General features: G+C 37.3%; 2 protein-coding genes and 1 long non-coding RNA gene across 3 annotated transcripts in view; 1 reads left to right on the top strand and 2 right to left on the bottom strand.

Moving 5' to 3' along the window:
• Positions 1 to 3,234: 3,234 nt before the first annotated feature.
• LOC135728160 (tumor necrosis factor receptor superfamily member 11B-like) lies at positions 3,235 to 7,475 on the bottom strand. The gene is made up of 4 exons (XM_065246285.2): positions 7,343 to 7,475; positions 6,749 to 7,133; positions 6,483 to 6,665; positions 3,235 to 3,792 (listed from the first exon to the last, which is right to left on the bottom strand). The coding sequence occupies exons 1-4, from the start codon at positions 7,343 to 7,345 to the stop codon at positions 3,488 to 3,490; spliced, it is 876 nt and encodes a 291-aa protein (XP_065102357.2). The 5' UTR covers positions 7,346 to 7,475; the 3' UTR covers positions 3,235 to 3,487.
• The window catches only part of LOC135728161 (uncharacterized), a 9,930-nt gene continuing 940 nt past the window's right edge, over positions 6,892 to 15,881 (top strand). Inside the window, exons 1-2 of the long non-coding RNA XR_010525419.2 lie at positions 6,892 to 7,029; positions 11,511 to 11,593. This is a non-coding gene — a long non-coding RNA (uncharacterized lncRNA). The remainder of the gene's footprint in view (positions 7,030 to 11,510; positions 11,594 to 15,881) is intronic.
• Positions 9,108 to 15,881, bottom strand: part of LOC135728159 (tumor necrosis factor receptor superfamily member 11B-like) — a 27,651-nt gene continuing 20,877 nt past the window's right edge. The window contains exon 5 of the mRNA XM_065246284.2: positions 9,108 to 11,683. Coding sequence (XP_065102356.2) covers positions 11,292 to 11,683 — 392 coding nt within the window. The 3' untranslated portion in view covers positions 9,108 to 11,291. The remainder of the gene's footprint in view (positions 11,684 to 15,881) is intronic.

Genomic DNA, 15,881 nt, shown 5'->3' with positions numbered 1-15,881 from the left:
TAGTCTGCCTTTAAAATCTCCACCTCCACTCCATTTATTATCCTAAATTAGATGCAGGTTGCTAACTGCATAAAGACACCTGTCCACTCCATACAATCAGTAAGAATACAACTACTAACATGGCCAAGACCAAAGAGCGGTCCAAAGACGCTAAAGACAAAATTGTACACCTCCACAAGGCTGGAAAGGGCTACAGGGAAATTGCCAAGCAGCTTGGTGAAAAAAGGTCCACTGTTGGAGCAATTATCATTAGAAAATGGAAGAAGCTAAACATGACTGTCAGTCTCCCTCAGACTGGGGCTCCATGCAAGATCTCACCTTGTGGGGTCTCAATGATCCTAAAAAAGGTCAGCCCAGAACTACATGGGAGGAGCTGGTCAATGACCTGAAAAGAGCTGAGTCCACCGTTTCCAAGGTTACTGTTGGTAATACACTAAGACGTCATGGTTTGAAATCATGCATGGCACGGAAGGTTCCCCTGCTTAAACCAGCACATATCCAGGCCCGTCTTAAGTTTGCCAATGACCATTTGGATGATCAGATGAGTCATGGGAGAAAGTCATGTGGTCAGATGAGACCAAAATATAACTTTTTGGTCATAATTCACTAAAAGTGTTTAGAGGAAGAAGAATGATGAGTACCATCTCAAGAACACCATCCCTACTGTGAAGCATGGGGGTGGTAGCATCATGCTTTGGGGTGTTTTCTGCACATGGGACAGGGCGACTGCACTGTATTAAGGAGAGGATGACCTGGGCCATGTATTGCAAGATTTTGGGGAACAACCTCCTTCCCTGAGTTTGAAGATGGGTCGAGGCTGGGTCTTCCAACATGACAATGACCTGAAGCACACAGCCAGGATAACCAAGGAGTGGCTCTGTGAAGCATATCAAGGTTCTAGCGTATGTTAAGCAATGTCAATACAAGCTGTTATAAATGAAGGCAGCTCAAACATGCATTTTAGTCTGGGACTAGGATAAGCCCTGTCTGGGAAACCACCCTTAATAATGTGAGTAAAAGATTAACATAAGGGTTACACCATTAATTCTACAACCTCTTAATTTTACAACCTTGCTTGAGATTTCTAAGAGACCACTAGAGGGCCATATTAACTTATAAATGAATATGAACCCACTGCTGACAAATAGCACCTATGGCGAGTAAGGAATCACTAATGTTTATTTTTGTCTGCTAAAATTGTGTCTGTTGGTATATTTTAACACTGAGCAGAAAACTAGAAACATGTCTATAACGATTTTAACTATTGGTTTTGATAGAGAAATTACTGTACATGTTGGAGGGATGCAAACATAATTTGGACTTTAATGGTACACCTGAACGTCCTCCTCAGCTCTCAAGGCAGAAGACAAAAAGCTTCAGCCAAATCTAGCTGTGAGTCAGATGCAGATGTGCTTTAATATCACACTCAGCATATTTCAACCATTTAGTAAGGCTAATTTTAAAAGTGCTATGTAAGGCAAATGCCAGCTTGAATCATTGTTAAATGTCTCTAAAAATAACAGGTCAAGATGATGCATACTTTCCTGCAATGCTAATAAAAGCTTTAATCGTTTTTGTTGTAGCACGTGCTTGCCAATTTTCGCCCTGTCCCAAATGGCACACTCCGGACTTGTGGTCCTCCTCAGAGTCCACACTTTGATTACATCACGTAGTCCAGACTTTAGGGACCCTTGATGCGAGTCCACGTGGGTGCACCGGAGTCGTATTTTGGGACAGACTCGAGCATCACACCGGAAATAGGTAGAGAAGTTGCCCGTCAGTGTGAACTCCTCCCTTCCGTCGTCTGATTGCCCTTTCGCAAGGACTTCTGGGTTGGCAAAGTGCGCGAAGCCTGATCTTCGCTGAAGAACGCATCAAGGGGGCAAAGGGGGCGCTGATGAGCACACTTCAAAGCGTAAAAATGACAGATGGGACACCCTACGGACTCGTAGACTAAGCGAGAATGCACAATTTAAGGCCACAATACCGAAAGTCCACATGAAGTGCGCCATTTGGGACAGGGCCAACATGCTTGCAGACACAAATGTATGAAAATTTGGCACTGAGGATGTTTTTCAAAAATATACCAGTTTGTTGCAGACAACTAGTGGAAACATGTCATCCTCAGAACCTATAAACAGGTCTCATGTCGCAACATGCAACCCAAGAAATTTTTAGCCAAGGAATAATTAAGCACATTGACTAAAATTAGATTTGAATCAGATTTCAAAGGCGGTTTGGATCAAAGTTGTACAAATTTGATTTTCTGTGTTCTTTTACTGTTCAGCCTACAAAGAAACTGCAGATTTAAGTTGAAAGGCCAAAAAGTGTGAGTGTTAAACATGACTACCCCTGAAAGAACCTCAGCCAAAGGCTGTTCCACGTCTAACTGAGGTCTGTTTCCAGGGGAAAGTCCTGCTGTGAAAATATGACTTTAACTTCTTCCTCAAGCTTTTAATTTTAGTACAGACCTCAGGCCAAAAACGGCAGACAATAAATGCACAGTGAAAACGCAACATGGAGTTCCCCTGGTGGTTTCAGAAGAGCTGAATTATACTGGAAAGGGATACATAGACCGAGAGGCGGACAAAATACAAAACAAGGAAGACATACACAAAATAAGGAAGAGGAACAGGTTGTGTTACTGCAAAGGGTACATTTTAATAACTTTACAATCACGCTCTCATAATTCCTACCAGTCATTCATGTGACCTTCAGTTAAAATACTCAGAAACAGTCTTGCCTTTATTTGTGGTGAACTAGCCGCTTGAACTCCCTCTAATGGTTTCTTCGCTTGTTTAGCATGGCGAAAGATGAGTGAAATGTGGTACCCTGAGCCACTAGAAAATAATTGGCTCTGTAAGCCAGACATTGACAGAACTTTGAGAATGAACCGTACTATTTATATTGAATGTTTTGCTCTGTCACATCTGCTGCAGAACATGTTTATGATGAGACGGAGTCTTGCGGCCTGTGTTAGATAAACTTTACTTTTACGTTTCAAACTCTGCAACCCACTTTTAAGCCATCCTAAACACACAGATGCCAGGCTATTTAAATCAGCGCAGTATCTTTATACTGGCCAGAGCAGGCTTGCGATAGCAGCATTTTGTGAAATATTGTGGGAAGTATTGTAACCCCAAGGCGTTAGGTGTATTGAAAAGATTATTTTTGGTTTTAAATACGTGTAGGGGGACACTTTTTGTTTCAGTCTGTAAAAATAACAGTGCTAAACAAGTTATTTACCTTTATTGTTCTGCCAAAAATGAAAGCACATTTAACAGATGGCTTAATTAACATTTAAAATGCATGAAAAATCCTCAACGAAAAATGATAATTTCTCCCTCATTCTGTCAAGAGTAGCAAAATAAAATAAAATAAAATATAATAAACTTATAACAAACAACAGTAACATAGTTTAATGCATTTTGCGAGAGGTTTACTGGCCTAAAGTACAAAATCCTAAAAAAATCTAATAAATTCAATACTATTGTGGATTATTTATATCACACTTTGAGATATCTAACTTTTTAAATATTTTGGAGAGTTTTTTTGCTGGATGGTGCATGTCCTTTGACTTAAGTAACATAGGCAATTTCTTCAGCTGGTCTATACTGGCATCTTTAATCCATTCTGAAATGAAATTAAGTAAAAGGTTTTTTTTTGAAGAATGAATGCTTTGCCTTTCCCGCCTCTGGAACAGATGTCTCACAATCTTCTTCAGTTTGGAGAGCCGCATTTTCTGATGAGCAAAGAAGCGCGGCAGGAAATCTTTCAGTAAGCTAAGACCACCTATAGGAAAAACAAATATAACCCAATGAATTAAATCACACTGACAAAGTCTTTAAAGGAGCATTTCACCCGTAGAAACATTAATCTTTATTGAACGTGTGTCATATTTGTAGTCGAAATGTAACATACATTTAGAATTTATTTGACCGAAAAAATGGGTGTTTGTAGTCTCACCCCCTCAACAAAGATATTGGACTTCCTGCTTTCAATGATGCAAAATGATGATTTTTACATCATTGAAAGAAGGAAGTGAAACACTGAAATCTGTATTTCTCCTGTCTCAGCGGCAACTGAGAGAATGATGCAAGACCATTCAAAAATATGACTGGGGTTCTAACTATACAATGCTTAATGGAAATGGGTGAAGTGTCCCTTTAAAAAGGTGATTTGGGGTGATTTGGGGTCTATTTGATTCTAGCAAGAACACAATATGTATGAAAAATACAGTAAAAAGTAATAATAGTGTGTGCAAGAGAGAGAATCCTAGTGTGAAAATACAGTTTTTATTGAAAAATTATATTGCATTTATATATGCTTAAGAAAGGGAGGGTCTAAAGATATTTCATGCATTCTGACTTATTACTTTTAGGGGGCGTGCACACCAAAGATTTTACATCGGCGCAGGGTTCAATTGAAGCGTGGTGTTTTTTAAAAAAAGACGAGAGTTGAAAATATTCAACTTTTAGTGAAATCCTCAGCTCAGCTCCTCAATGTCAATTCTCACATGGCAGACCAATCACAGTGGAGGAGGGGTGGGACAAATATCTCAACAACCAACCAGCGCATCGTACAATGACTGATAAACAAAGTATCACAGCAACCAAAGCGCTCAGCTGAAGAAAGCTGGCAGTCGGCGTCCGCCACGTTTAAACACTATAATGTGCACAATTAAAGAGTTGGATACCTCATGCTAAACATAGGTGAAGTGTCAAAAAAGCCGTTGGACTTTTGACAGAGTATGCCGAATGCAATTTGCCAGGTTTTGAAAATTTTTTTTTATACATGAATGATTTATAAGTAACAATCTTGCTTTGTTTCTTTTATGAGCCATTTAAGTGCAGGAAGTACAGTGGAAGTCCTTATATGGGCACTTTAACTGGAATAGCCCACACACACACACACACACACACACACACACACACACACACACACACACACACACACACACACACACACACACACACACACACACACACACACCAACCAAGAGCTGACAAGAAATCAACATCACCACAAAAGAGTGTTTTGTTGTTTGTGAGGGAAATTTAAGCTTGTTCAGCTTCCCAAAGAACCCAGCATTTTGGAAACAATAGATATAGTTTGTTTATCCGGGGTAGTATAGGAGTCGTGCGTGTGTGTATGTAAAATACTGGATTTCGTTGAAATAGGGCAGTGCCAACCGGGTCATGAGTCGTAGGCGGTAAGTAAAACTGCATCAAATCTCTGTGTTGTGTTGTCAAGTGGCACATTACATAAGTGCATATAATGTAAACAACACAGACAAGTAGTGAATCATAAGTTATCCAGAGATAGTGGAATAAAATGTTTGTGTGTGTTGCTTGTGAGTGGGTAGAGCTGATCTGTCTTTTATAAATCTGATAAAACTAAAGTCTCTTTGGATATATGAAGGATGTAATACTACTCTATAGGTACGCAAGATTAAAATGAGATAAGCAGAAGACATGTGTTATGTAAGCTTTAATGAAAGTGTTTAAAGTAGGGAGGACACAGCATGTGTTATGTAAGCTTTAATGAAAGTGTTCAAAGTAGGGAGGTTCTCCCACATGAAGAAATACGGTCATATACTTTGGTATTACTATAATAGTAAAAACAGTAGTTAAAGGTGTGTACATTTTAGCGGCATCTATTGGTGAGGTTGAAAATTGCAACCAACATTTCAGTTCACAGCTCACCCCTCGCTTTTGAAACGCATAAATATGCCATCAAAGTATGTCATCATTGGAGACAACTTAGTTAAAACGTTTGTCCATTTAGAGCTTCTGTGGAAACGCTGTGGCCATGTAAGGGGACCCTCTGTGTTTGTAGATAAAAATGGCTGATTCTAAGGTAATAAAACATAACCGTTCATTATGAAAGGTCTTTATACACCGCTAATAATATAGTTTTGTATATTAATTTGCATTTCGGTCAAGAGATCTGTCTAAAAATTACACACTGCACCTTTAAATGCCTAGAGTGTGTAGTACTTTTATAATCATACCATAGTAAATATTAATATATACTACAGTTGTTTTCATTTTATGCAAAGAGAAAATTACGAATCACATTACTCCTGCAATAATGAATCTGGCGAAAGTGTGGATAAGCGTGAGATTGTTTTGTGATTGTTAAAAGAAAACGGTAAAAAAAAAAAACTACACTACCCACAATCCTGAAGCGGGAACCAATCAGAGAAGCCGTTTTAACAGCAGCGCTTAACATGAGACGTCCAGCTATTATGAATGGTCACTATAAGAAGTGCGAATGTTCGAATAATTGCGAATGTTCAGATATGTTTTAATAAAATGTTTGAAAAGATTTTTAATGTGTATCATCATGAACTGTTTCGAACGTCGCCTCTGCCCTACCAAACTCCTCTCGGCTAAAACGTATGTATAATGTATTAAGAGTAGTTAAAACAAAGCACAAGAGTTAAACTAAATTAAACAATGAAAGCTAAATGAATTTACCGTCACTGTTTAGTTCCTGGCACGTGGAGCATATATTGTCATGCCAATTGGTTCCATTCAGCACCACAAAATGATCCGCTGACGCACAATCAGTGTGATTTATGCAAGGCTCGCTGGAGGAAGTCACTCCTGAAAACGTGCCTTGCGGACACTTCGCGCATTTCGTATCGCTGTGAACGGTACCTGCGGACACAAAACGTTTAACAAACTTCAGTCGTGAACAAAAAGCATTGAAAACGAAAGCATGTATCAAACGTAAGAAATACCTTTCTTCTGGACGCCGTGTCCAGACGGACACTCGGAGTGCTGGATGCAGAAGTCAGCGTGCCGATAGTAGCCATCGTTACATTCACAGACTCTGTTGTTTTTTGGCGTGCATTCCTCTTTCACGTGCTGGTTTTCCACACAGAAAACGCTGCAGTACAGACATTTCGGTATAAAGTTCCAGTACTGCGTAAAGTGCTCCTCTGGACACGGCGTGCACACGGTGTCTCGAGTTGGTGTGCAGTGCGCGCTCATATGCGTCCCAGGTGGACAGCGAGTGCACGTGAGTAACTGTCCAGTGTGTGGGTCTTTGTGTTCGTAAGTGTGGGCTTCTATTGTTGTTGCTTGAACGTCAGATACAAGCAGCATCATCACTAGAGCAGCCAACTGAGATTTTTGAGATCATAATGTCAGATTATAAATGTGTATTATATTTATACATACAATTTAAGCTTAATTTGATAACGTTTTACACTAAAGATACATATATTACGTGTTGATGTAATGAATTAGACTACTATAGTAAGCACAAACAATTACAAGCATTGCCTCAAAATAATCACACATTTTTTTAGTAGCATACAGTATTTTCTTACCATTTTGCTGTCTCGTCCTAAAAATTTAGGAAATTCGAAGTGCTTTTATCCCTAGCCGAAATGTCACCTTGCTCCTCCACCCACACAGAGGCAGGACTCTGACGTGACAGGTCTAGACATGATGATGCACTTTATTTACTATAAATCATGTGCTTGCTTCACTAAACTAATTCAAAAGCTTTTATAATCCATAATAAAACGTTATGCCGTTTTACCAGTTGCATTATGTGTTTTTCCCCTGTGTGGGTGCAATGAATGCATCAGTGATGTTGCCATTTCATTGTACCTCATTTACAGATTTAAGATACAGTATCATTACGGTTTTTTTCACGGTCTATGGTTTTCTTATCAGTTTGTGCTTCACTGTTGAAAAATCACTTGGATAATATACCAATAGTATAATACTTGGATTTGAAAGTCACTTCAATTTTTATTTTTTATCTTGACTATGCTGATTAAAGTTGATTTATACTTAAAAATTAAGTGAAAATCTTTTTACACTGTTGATGTAAATGATTATAGTTAATCAACCATGTTGAAACAACCCAGCAGTTGGGTCATTTTAACCCAGAAATGTGTTCTGTCTAATAGTTACCCAGCCCTGGATTAAAAACAACCCAATATTTTTTTGAAGTGTAATATTGGAATGATGACGTATTAATTATAGCATATAACTGTGTACAAAATCATAGAAATTTGATAAACTTTTGATTTAAAAAACTTCCCATGTTATGGTTTTTAAACTAGGATATGGGGACCCCAAAAAGATTCGTAATGGCCTCTAGAAAATGTGAGCGAGAAATCAGAGCAAAAAAATGGTCCAACAAACATTATTACTGTTTTTGTCCAACTGTTCATAAGTGTTTATCTCTTTTTCTACATTCTTTCTAGAACTGTTTATATTTGTTTTGTATTTTCTAGTGTGTTTTTCTTAATACAGTGACCTTGTGTAAGAGTATTCTGTGTAAATCTAGATTGTCTTGCAAATACATGTCACTTTTTTTCAAGTTCACACATTTAACATTACTCTTAGGTATACCCAGTAATTTAAGATGGGAAACAATGTTTCTTCACAGCATCATATTTACTATTTATCTTTATACATAAACATAAATTGATATATTCTAGGTAAGGGAAATGGTTTGACCTGTAATCTAAAATAGACAGCAATGCACACACACACTTTGATAAACTAAAGGTCATTTAACTTCCACTCTCAAATGTTAGTGAAACTGGAAGTAATGACAGTCGTGGCAGGTGATCAACACGTGCCTGAATTGTTAATAATTCCCAAATACATACAGTTATTGTAGTCCAATAAAATGTACCATTAAACACTACCAACTAATGTTAAAATCATTGCATGTATAAAAAACCATCATGTAGAAGGAAGCCTCTGACTACTTTGGAATTGCCAACAGGCAGTGATTTATTATTAGGATGCGTATTTAACACAGATGCACTGATGCCCTTGCAGATGTTTCAATTTTCCACAGAACAGTGGAACAGTTAGACTGTTACGTAAGGTACTACATGTGCTAAAGATTAACTCTGTTCTCACATATTTTATTATTATGCTTAATAAGCATGTTAACCTGACAGTCATAACAATTCTGGAAACTAAATAGGAAAACTTGAAAACACACACACACACACACACACACACACACACACACACACATATATATATATATATATATATATATATATATATATACATAAACATATATATATATATATATATATATATATATATATAAAAACATTTAGGCAGAATAAGGAAAGGATATATATATATCTTGTGTGGCATTTAAATTACAACAAACGGGCGATTGCATGATGAGTTGTAAATATTTGCGGGACATTCTTCCTTTACAAATCACAACTTATCAATCAAACAAGGAAATCTGGGGTATATCCCGCCTCCACATTTCCATGACCTTATGCTTTATAAAGACTTTAAGTAACAGATGACACAAGCATAAACAAAACCTGTCAGACAGAAAGGAGTCGTTTGTCTACTCACGCTCTTTCTCTCCCATATGTCATAGCGCTCTTAACCTACTAAAAAAATTCCTCAAGTAATGCATTGGTTGTTTATACAAAGACGGTAGATAAACTCGCAATCATCACCGCTGATGCCTCCGCCCCATATTTGGAGATTCTGTCACGCTCTCAGACTTACAGTACAATATGATGCCTGCTCATTCTGAATGAATGCCATGTGATCAGAAATAATTACTCAGAACACATACCAATGGGGTTAGAGGGAATAATACAAAAACTTCATTTTCAAACGTCAGCAAGTTTACACTGGCAGTAAAAGACGTATCATACATGGGCATGAAATGAAATGTTTTTCAAAAGTTTGAATTATAGAGAAAAAGAACAAATATAGTTTACTACAGGATTCAGCACAAATAGTATTTACTGGTTAACAAGCCTGTTAGTTATCAGAGAGCCACAAAACAGACTCGCTGTCGACCCCAGTGGCCTTTATCATACTGTACAGTTTTATCACTTTATAAACTTTAAACATTATGAATAAAAGCAGTAACCATTGTCTAAAAACACAACAGTCTTTGAAATGCATCAGTATATAAAACTCAGAAAAGTGACATGTTTCATTACATCCCGACAAAGCATGATGCTTCAGTTAAGATACACTCTTAAAAATAAAGGTGACTAAATGACATCGTGTAGCACAGTTTAAAAGTCAAATCAACATATATAATTATTTTACTTAAACTTAAAGGTGCCATGTGTACATTTTAGTGACATATAGTGGTGAGATTGCGAATTGCACCCAACAGCTCACCCCTCAATTTCAAAACTCATATGGTAGACGCCACATGAAAACATGTTGTCGTCTGAGACAACGTAGAGATGAAATGTGCTCTGTAGAGCAATTTTGTCTGTTTAGGGCTACTGTAGAAACATGACAGCGACTTCCATGTAAGTGTCTGGAGATAAAAACGGCTCATTGTAAGGTAATAAAAATAATACAGTTCATTAGGTCTTTTAGACCACTGATAATATAGTCATGAATACTGTATTGCATTTCTGTCAAGAGATCCCTCTTAAATTACACAATTTCAACTTGTTTTTATGAGTTATGTCAACTTAAAACAATAGATTGAATTGACTTGCAAAACCAAGTTGTTTTAACTTAATCCTAGATGTTTTTCTTTGCAGTGCACCTTTATTTTTAAGAGTGTAGCACATATTATTTGTGAAAGATGTCTTTTGCTTAAGATGTGAATATGTACCGTAAACCAGTGGTTCTCAAACTGGGGGCCGGGGCGAGATGGTGCCAGGGGGCCCCACTTTTATGACATTTTATAAAATACATTTATTTATCATGAATTCTGTGTAATAAAACCTAAAATTAAGGCTACTAACCAACAGCACTACTTTGTATAACTTAATATATTTTGTTTAAATAAAATGTTAAATTTTAGAAGTTTTTTGTCATTAATTTTCTTTGGGGGGGCCCAAAGGAATGCACCCTACACAAGGGTGGACACACGCGGAAAAAGTTTGAGAACCACTGCCGTAAACATCAATATAGATTTTAAACCGTAACAAATATATTTAAATTAAAGAGAAATGATTTACTGCAGTTCTAGAGTCCAGTTTCTTGACAAATTGATAAATAATATTTTTTCTTTTTCAAATTTTGATAAAAAAACCAACCCTGACAACATTATAATTACAGTTAAATAAAACATAACTGCTCTTCATTGTTATATACATTCATAACTAACATCCTTTATTTACAGCTTCAATAGAGCATAGATTCAGCCTTTTATAGTGTTTCAGTCCAATATAAAAACGAAATCATCTTTACAACAAATCGGTAACCCCAACTCTCCACTTTTAGCGAAATTATGTACAACTTCTTTCTATTTAAATAACTCTCGTTCAGTCGTCTTTTCATAAGGCATCATCAGTCATTCAAGGTTTTGGTTTTAAAGCACGTGCTGTCCTGGATCATGTTGACGATCATCTTTTCGTACATGCGGTGTAAGGACGTCGCGCTGATGATGCGACTCATCCTCTTCAGAGTTTTCATGAGGGGTCGACGGGCGCCTTTCGAGCGGAGTTTGCGGAGGCTGTTGTTTAAAGCCTTGGCCAGGTCCTGACCTCTGTTGTTCATCTTCCACAGGTGGAGAAGCTGCAGGATGTATCGTTGTGAAGGACAGGAGCGGACCACAGTTCGTACGTCCTCCTCGCTCACCTTTTCTCCAGGTAAACTATCCATCAGCATCAACAGGTCTTCCAGAGTGAGGTTTTTAACACTGGCACAGCGAGATACTTTCCTCTCGCAGTGGTTCACACCTGAGAAAAAAAATGGAGCTTGTCAGTCCTACATTATGATCAACCCCATTCACACAGCACTTTGGTTCCAAAAAATTTCAGTAAAATCGGCTTCTGTGTGAACCCAAACACGTCCCGTAAATCTTCTGGGAACTCCCCCGTAAAGGGGACCTAGTAACATTCAGGAAAGCATTCTGTGTGCAGAAAAATGCCATAGTGGGGACACATGTGTCATCGCAATAAAATATGGTTCAGTGCTTTGACACAGGGATTTAAACACAAATCAACAAGTGTATTTTAATCAGCCACGCTATGAGACACAGTAACCGCAACTTCCTCAATAGTTTACACATCAAGACCTCTGATCTTTGAAGGAAATTGGGCTGATTATGTCACCTGATTCACAAACTATGGAGCTAGGGAACTGATTGAGACATGGAAAGTCTTTAAAACAGCTTAATATGTGTGCGTTTGACGCTCTTTGCAGATTTTTCCATTCACAAATAGAGCGAACGCACAGCTCATGTGCTTCACGCCTTCCTTACTCATATATGATCTGTTAGCGACACAAAATGGTTAAGCGATTACTGTTATTATTCTAGTGGAGTATATTAGGGCTATCAGCCAATCAGATTCGAGAACCAGAAAGAACTGTTTTAAATACGTCACGTCTTTACGGGATCTTGTGAATGCACGCACAGATTCTCGAAAAATCATTGGCAGTGTGAATGAACCAAAAAATCAAACGATCTTGGACAAATCCCGGACGCATTTTCCGTAATCTCTGTGTGAAAAGGGCTATAATGATATCCTGTTTCTTAAAACAGAAAACTGAATGAAACAAAATGACTAGGGATGCTCCGATCGATCGGCCACAGATCGATATCGGCCGATAATGCCATTAAATGACTCGATCGGTACTCCCTAAATTTGCAGATCTCATGAACCAATCTTTCTGTTTACTTTTGTCATGTTAGGGCTTCTAAATACGGCCGGAATTAGTGCAGTGCGAGCATTTTTATAACCTGTTTCTCATGTGCGACGTGCAGACTTGAATTTCTCTCTTTGCCTTTACTGAGATATATGTATTTTTTATGAGGTCCAAACAGCGTGACGTGTCTTCACATCCACATCAAACAGCGAATAAAACACATTTATCGCGGACAATTGCATCCGCATGCTGAAAGTTTATTATTTGCATGCGTTTTAAAGTTTTGACCATTTAAACTTTCATTTTCCTCACAGCTGCTCTTTTCAGTGTATACCCGGCGTGCCCGAACACATGCAGCCTGTCATCAGTGCATGTGTACAGAGTGATCTCTCTCAAGTCTTAAAGCTACAGTAACCTAATTCATCTCTCAATAAAATCACTTTCTGCTCTTTACTGCAGAACTGTTGTACTTTTTTTCATTACTTTTAACAGAAATAAGCCTTTTTAAAGGCATATTAAATTTCTCTTTGCAGAAGAAATATTTATTTGATTCTCTGTAAAAACACTAATATACCTAATTACTGCAAATAATATAAGAAAGGCAACATCTGTGGTATTACTTTATCTAGAAAAAATTGTAACAGTTACAGTCATCAAAGAGTCTGCATATCAGCTTAAAGAATCGGTATCAGCATTGGTATCGGCCAGTCATGAACACATCAAATCGGCTGCAAAAATCCTGATCGGAGCATTCCTAAAAATATTTTACTACATTTTTTACCATTTAACTATTTACCAAACAATTATTTAACTATAGAGTGTTGCAACAAAGCTTATGTTTATTAATGTTAGTTTGACATACAATACGAATTTAAAAATACTATAGAGTAATTAGTTTTGATCAAGTGTTTGAAAGATTAGTGGATATTTTATTAATATTGTGAATAGTATTTTTTTTAAATAAGTATGATTAGTAATAATTTGAGTGCTTTACATGTAAAATTACTAGATATGCACAATATTAAAGGTATAGCGGAGGATTTTCTCGAATTTTAGAAAAGAACCGCCTTCTCCACTTTTTAAAAAAATGCAATTGCGCAACACTCCTGATTGACAACTAGGAGGACCAATAGTCTTGATGATCCACCCGGAAAAAGAAAATCCTCCGCAATACCTTTAAATTTATCTACCAAAAAAGAAACTGTAACTGTCGACTGTAAAGAAATCCTTGTTGCGCTTAAATGTTAAAGTTTAAAGAACTTTACTTAAATAAGTCATTTTGACTTTCTTCACTAGTGAGGAGTTTTAAAAAAAAAGTTGAATGGGCTTAAATTACAACTTTATTTGTATAATTTAAAGAGTTTTGTTGCAAAACGAGATAAATCCATTTTTAACATTGTTGTCAAAACATGTTTATTATTATGTTATCATATTATTATTTTGTTTTATGGTGCTACTTAGCTGTATTTTTTAAGTTATGAAGGTTTAAATCAAAACAAACCAACTGCAGTTGAATTGATATTAATTGGAATGCACAAACAAAAAACGAGATTTCTGAAAAATAAAAAAGTTATCTCGTTTTGCATAACACAGTCTCACCCCATTTCGTCAATATTTGACGACACTTGACCATTCGTCATATGTTGACGTGAAGGGTATACCTTTCGCGTCATTTTTTGACGAACTGGGGACTTCAATACTATTACGTCCGTTGCATTCTCTTTCCTATTTTATTACATTTGCGCGTCGGTTTAGGGTTAGATTACGCAAAATTAAACAGTGTACGCGAAATTAAACAGTGTACGCGAAATTAAACAGTTGTCACCTGGCGTTGGGGTTAGAAACAGTTGTCACCTGGCGTTGGGGTTAGAGTTAGGTTTGGGTAGGGATGTCATTATGTAAATCTAACCCTAAACCGACGCGCAAATGGTAATAAAATAGGAAAGAGAATGCAACGGACGTAATAGTATTGAAGTCCCCAGTTCGTCAAAAAATGACGCGAAAGGTATACCCTTCACGTCAACATATGACGAATGGTCAAGTGTCGTCAAATATTGACGAAATGGGGTGAGACTGGGTTGTTTTGCAACGAAACTCTTCATTTATAGCAGCTTCTAACTAGTCAAAGAAGTTCAAATTACTTATTAACTCAAGTTGTTAAAACTTAAACATTTAAGTGCAACAAGGAATTTTTACAGTGTACCGATGCTGATACCAATAATGTAATGTTTTTTTTTTTCTGAATTTTATTCATTCATATTATGACCATTAATATTGCACATTAAACTAGTGATGTTTCTATACACAGAGCCAGTGGCGGCCGATGACTTGTTTTGACGAGCTTCACATCGTGCGGCCTCGAAAAAGATGTATTTAGCCCATCGTGTGTGGCTCGTCATGTCAAAATATGTGTTACGTGCATCATGTGATCTTACGTGCATCATATGTCATGTCAAAATCCGCGCATGACGCAGATGCTTCTAAAGGGTGTATGATTAATCAGACGCTCGCGTTTGCCAGATAATCGCTTAACCTCATGTGTAATCAGAGTTTACTGTTAAGTTAATGTCTTGCAAGTATTATGAATGTGAGCGTCTCTTTATCATAAACTCGTTAGACGCGTGTGCAGCAGACACATATTTTGACGTGATGCATAATGCACATATGTTACAAATGACACTAAACACATATTTTAAATTTGTGCCCCTTGGAAGAGAAGTCACTGGCCGCCATTGCACAGAGCTCAAACATTGCATTTTTTCCAGTTCTCTTTTAATTGACAAGATATATCAGCCATCACTACTTTTTAAATTGCTTTTATCGGCCGATACCGATTATTGTCCAATAAATCGGTGCATCTCTAAAAATTACATGCAGGGTCCCAACCCCCAACATATGACCAAAATATCTTGTATGACCACTAATGGTTTCACTTCCTTGCTCGTACTCACGACAACCTTCCTGATATTTATGTCAAAACACTAAAAAGCTTTGGACTAAAAAATAATCCCCTTAAAGGATAATTCCGGTATTTAACACTTTGAGTCTCATTTCTGGTTTGTTTTGGATGAACTACAGTGATAGACACTGAAATTTTGACAATGGGTCGTGTCTTGAGTTTTTGACTCGTTTAGAAGCGTCTCTTGACTGCTTCAGAATGGAAGTTAATGACCATGCACAAACATGTCATTAAAACAACACTTAACCGAGTGGTTCGTGGTGTTTGTTGATGATTAAAAACAAGTAGTGTAGCGAAATACAGTTTCTGTCGTGTTTTATTTGGCATTT

Source organism: Paramisgurnus dabryanus, chromosome 13 (assembly GCF_030506205.2).
Source record: "Paramisgurnus dabryanus chromosome 13, PD_genome_1.1, whole genome shotgun sequence".
In the NCBI taxonomy this organism is placed as follows: Eukaryota; Metazoa; Chordata; class Actinopteri; order Cypriniformes; family Cobitidae; genus Paramisgurnus; species Paramisgurnus dabryanus.
The sequence above is the reverse complement of the archived record's forward strand: the minus strand, read 5'-3'. Positions and strand labels throughout refer to the sequence as shown.